This window comes from Terrapene carolina, unplaced genomic scaffold, assembly GCF_002925995.2.
Source record: "Terrapene carolina triunguis isolate 2854851 unplaced genomic scaffold, T_m_triunguis-2.0 Scaffold15274, whole genome shotgun sequence".
Lineage (NCBI taxonomy): Eukaryota > Metazoa > Chordata > Testudines > Emydidae > Terrapene > Terrapene triunguis.
The window spans coordinates 1-5,057 of NW_020679625.1; the positions used below are offsets into that span (position 1 = coordinate 1).

The 5,057-nt window shown below is 69.0% G+C and overlaps 1 protein-coding gene across 1 annotated transcript; it reads left to right on the forward strand.

The window, feature by feature from the left end:
- Positions 1-1,346: 1,346 nt before the first annotated feature.
- LOC112124269 (myosin-binding protein C, fast-type-like) lies at positions 1,347-5,031 on the forward strand (the record flags this gene model as incomplete). Its single annotated transcript, XM_026661698.2, has 8 exons — positions 1,347-1,571; positions 1,791-1,950; positions 2,366-2,470; positions 2,848-3,033; positions 3,467-3,601; positions 3,942-4,109; positions 4,183-4,262; positions 4,836-5,031. Coding segments are annotated over exons 1-8 (1,231 nt in total), but the record flags the coding sequence as incomplete, so codon positions are not given.
- Positions 5,032-5,057: the final 26 nt, after the last annotated feature.

Consider the following 5,057-nt stretch of genomic DNA (forward strand, 5'->3'; position numbering starts at 1 on the left):
GCGGGGAAGCTCGCAGCACCAGGGACCCCCGCTTGAGAGCACTGCTGAGGGGAAGCTCGCAGCGCTGGGATCTCTGGCTGAGGGCACTTCTGGGGGGAAGCTTGCAGCGCTGGGATCCGTGGCTGAGGGCACTGCTGGGGGGAAGCTCGCAGCGCTGGGGTTCTGGAGCATGGGAAAGGGGGAGCTTCTCCTGGGTCTGGGGGCCCTGTGTGACGAACTGAGACTGTTCTTGAGGTGGTCTGTGAATGCTGACAGGGGAGTGTGGCTAGGATAGTCTGCATACCTGAGCATGTAACCTGAGAACCCAGGAAGGGGGAGAGGCGAGGTGACACCTTTGCCCGGGAAACTGAACAAAGGCTGTGGGAGGGGTCGCTGAAGGGGGAGTTTCAGGAGCTGGCTAGTGACCATGGCTGGGAGGCAGACAGGGCTCTGACCTCCCAGGGGGGCTAGGGTGCCCGGGGACCCCAAGCTGGACCTACTGAGGGGGTCCTGTTGTCTGCGCCTGCAAGACCTGTCTTGGACTGTATTCCTGTCGTCTAAATAAACCTTCTGCTTTACTGGCTGGCTGAGAGTCATGGTGAATCGCAGGACGCCGGGGGTGCAGGGCCCTGAGTCCCCCCATACTCCGTGACACCCTGTTAACTCTTTCCTCTCCTTCTCCCGCAGAGATCAAGGTCGAGTATGTCCCAAAGCAAGGTGAGCCCCTCCCCCGGCCTCAGGCCTGGACAGTGGGGGGGGGAAGGCGGAGGGAGAAAATGGATTGGGGGGGCGAGGTTGCCCCTTTCCCCAGTGCCCAGACCTCGGGAGGGACAGGGCTGGGGGTGTGTGGGAGGGGCTGGGGGTACAGGGGTGCAGGCCTGGGGGGAACTCAGGGGGGACAGGGTTGGGGCACTGTGGAAGGGGCTCGGGGAACAGCGGTAAGGGACTGGGGAAAGGGGGGACAGGGTTGGGGGTGTGTGGGAGGAGCTGGGGGTACAGGGGTACGGGACTGGGGGGTACAGGGGTGCAGGACTGGGGGAACTCAGGGGGGACAGGGTTGGGGGTGCTGTGGGAGGGACTGGGGGTACAGGGGGGATGCAGGACTGGGGGAGCTCAGGGGGACAGGGCTGGGGGTGTGTGGGAGGGACTGCGGGTACAGGGGTTCAGGACTGGGGGTGCAGGACTGGGGGAGCTCGGGGGGACAGGGCTGGGGGTGCTGTGGGAGGGGCTGGGGGTACAGGGGTGCAGGACTGGGGGAAGTCAGGGGGGATCAGGGCTGGGGGGCACTGTGGGAGAGGCTGGGGGTACAGGGGTGCAGGACTGGGGGAGCTCGGGGTGCACAGGGATGGGGGGCTGAGCTGGGGGGACCCCCCTATCTTGGGGGTTGGGCCATGGCGGGGATTGGGCCTTTCCTGGCTGGCGGGATGACCCCTCACCCTCCGCCCCCCCCAGAGCCCCTCAAAATCCACCTGGACTGCTCGGGGAAGACGGCCGAGAACACCATCATTGTGGTGGCGGGGAACAAGGTGCGGCTGGACGTGCCCATCACCGGGGAGCCCGCGCCCACCGTCTCCTGGATGAAGGGCGACCAGGTGGGTGCTGGGGCCAAGGGGTGGGGGGGTCTCTGAGGGGGTGAGGGGTACCCCAGGGGGTGGGGGAATTTCTAGGGGTGGGGGGCTCCTGGGGGTGGGGGGCTCTGCCAGGAGGGGGTGAGGGGTACCCCAGGGGGAATCGTTAGGGGTGGGGGTCCCGGGGGGGCTCCTGGGGGGGGCGGAGGTTCCCCGGGCACTGAGTCCCCCCCGGCCCCCCAGGTGTTCACGGACACCGAGGGCCGCGCCCGCATCGAGGTGCACCCGGACGAGAGCAGCTTCGTGATCGACAGCGCGGAGCGGGGCGACGAGGACAAGTACTGCATCACCGTCACCAACCCCATGGGGCAAGACAGCGCCGTGCTGCACATCAAGGTGGTCGGTAAGGGGGGGCCGGGGGGCAGGACTGGGTGGGGCTGTGGGGGGTTGGGTAGGAGGGCTCTGGGCAGAGGAGCTGAGCAGGGGGCTGGGGGGTTAGGGGGCTGGGCAGGGGGCTGGGCGGGGCTGTGGGGCAGTGGGCTGGGTGGGAGGGCACTGGGGGGGCTGTGGCTGGGCGGTGGCCATGCTGGGATCCTCGGGGCGTTTGGGGGGTGCGGGTGTGTTGGGCTGGGTCATGGGGGCGCTGATTGGGGCTGCCGGGGTGAGGTCACGGAGGTTGTGGGGGGCAGGGCGGGGGAGGTGCTGATTGGAGTCGAAGGAGTGTAGCAGGTCAGGGGTCGCGGCTGGGGTCACGGGATGGGACGCCCCCCGTCCCCATGCCGAGCTGGTCTCAGTGTCCCCCCCCCCGTGTCTTCCAGATGTTCCCGACCCCCCCGAAGCTGTTCGCATCACCTCTGTGGGGGAGGACTGGGCCATCCTGGTCTGGGACCCCCCCAAATACGATGGGGGAAATCCCATCACCGGTGAGTGTGAACCCCAATACCGCCCCTACCCCCCAGCCCGTGGGTAACACATCTTGGGAGGGCCCCAGAGCCTGGAGCCCTGGACCCCCCGCCCCCAAGTCCCTTTCTCGGGCCAGCACCGACACCTCCGGGCCGGCTCCCTGCAGAGGACGGGCCCCGGGCCCCAGTTGCCAGGCGGGCCGGTCTCTGTGCCCAGGCGGCCTGATCCCACCTGCCCTCTAGCGGTCACTGCAGCGCTCACCCCCCCTTGTCCCACCGCCTTGATACTTGCGTAGCCGCCAGGGGAAACTGAGGCACGCCCAGTGGGCACCTGCTGGTGAGGCAGAAGAAGGGGGCAGTGGGACTGGGGGCTGTCTCTGAGCCCCCCGTGCCCGCAGGGTACCTGATGGAGAGGAAGAAGGGCAGCAAGCGCTGGATGAAGCTGAATTTCGAGGTGTACGGGGACACCACGTACGAGTCGACGCGGATGATCGAGGGGGTGCTCTACGAGGTGCGGGTCTTCGCCGTCAACGCCATCGGGGTGTCACAGCCCAGCCACAACACAAAGCCCTTCATACCCATCGGTGAGCGGGGCGGGGGGAGGATGCTGTGGGGTTCAAGGTGATGGAGGAGGAGGGGCACTGAGGGTGTGGATTATGGGGCAGGAGGGGGAGGGTTGCTGGGAGCATGGGGGTCATGGTTATGGGGTGGGTTGCGAGTAGCACTGGGGACACGGGTTATGGGGCGGGAGGGGGAGGGGTGCTGGGGGTCAGGGTTATAGGGTGGGAGGGGGAGGGGCACTGGGGACAGGGCTATGGGGCAGGAGGGGGAGGGGCACTGGGGACAGGGCTATGGGGTAGGAGGGGGAGGGGTGCTGGGGGTCAGGGCTATGGGGTGGGAGGGACGCTGGGGGTCGAGTTATAGGGTGGGAGGGGCGCTGGGGGTCAGGGGTTATGGGGGGGGCAGCACTGTCTGGCTGTGATGGGGGGGCTCTGATCCTCCGTGTCCCCCCCGCAGCCCCCACCAGCGAGCCGACCCACCTCACGCTGGAGGATGTGACCGACACCACGGCCACCATCAAGTGGCGCCCGCCCGACCGGCTGGGGGCCGGGGGCATCGACGGTTACCTGATCCAGTACTGCCTGGAGGGCTGTGAGTGGGGAGGGTGGGGCTGGGAGTGACCCAGGGGAGGCTATGGGGGGCCTGGGAGTGACCGGGGGTCCCTGTGGGGGGGAGAGAGGGGGCTGGGAGAGACGCAGGGCCTAGGGGGGCTGGAGGTACAGGCCCTTTGGGGGAGGGTGGGTGCCCCCTACTGGGGGTGAGCTAAGAGACATCCTGGGGGTCAGGGGGCTGCACGGGGGGAGACCCCAGCAGAGGAGGGAGATGCCCAGTGAGGGAGGGGGAAGTCCCCCTTGCCCCATCCCCCCCCAGGCTGGCCCTAGACGTGACCCCCCCCCACAGCCCGGCCTTGACCGTTCACTCCTCCCCCCAGCGGACGAGTGGGTCCCGGCGAACACGGAGCTGGTGGAGCGCTGTGGCTTCACGGTCAAGGGGCTGCCCACGGGCGAGAAAATCCTCTTCCGGGTCATCGGTGTGAACATCGCCGGGCAGAGCGCCCCGGCCACCATGGGGCAGCCCGTCACTGTCCGCGAGATCGTGGGTGAGTGACCCCTGACCCCCCGCCCCCCGCCCCGGGCACGGCCCCCCCCCACGCTCCCTCTCCCCCCCCACAGAGCAGCCCAAGATCCGCCTGCCCCGCCAGACCTACATCAAGAAAGTGGGGGAGCAAATGAACCTGCTCATCCCCTTCCAGGTGAGCGGGGGGTGGGGGGGGGGCAGTTGCCTTGTTCTCTCCCCCTCCCCCGGGGACACGAGGCCGCTGTGTCGATTTAGATGAAACAAACGGGCCAAAGGTGTTGGCACGACCCAGTCACTGGCGGGTGTTAAAGGGGGCCAGGCGTGCGGAGCCGGGGAGAGACCCGCTAACCGGGGCTGGACGTGCGGAGCCGGGGCAGGGACCCGCTAACCGGGGGCCCCGGGCGTGCGGAGCCGGGGCAAGGACCCGCTAACCGGGGCCCAGGGCGTGCGGAGCCGGGGAGAGACCCGCTAACCGGGGGCCCCGGGCGTGCGGAGCCGGGGAGAGACCCGCTAACCGGGGGCCCTGGGCGTGCGGAGCCGGGGCAGGGACCCGCTAACTGGGGGCCCCGGGCGTGCGGAGCCGGGGCAGGGACCCGCTAACTGGGGGCCCCGGGCGTGCGGAGCTGGGGCAGGGACCTGCTAACCGGGGCTGGACGTGCGGAGCCGGGGCAAGGACCCGCTAACCGGGGCTGGACGTGCCGAGCCGGGGCAGGGACCCGCTAACCAGGGGCCGGTAACCCCCCCCCAGGGTAAACCACGCCCCAAGGTGACGTGGACGAAGGATGGGAAGCCCCTGGACCCCAAGGAGGTCAGCATCCGCACCTCGGACCTGGACACCATCCTCTTCATCCGCTCGGCCGCCCGGCACCACTCGGGCCAGTACCAGCTCGCAGCGCAGATCGAGAACATGGAGGACCAGGCCACCATCCAGATCCGCGTCGTGGGTGAGGGCGGGGGGGGGGGGGGGGGG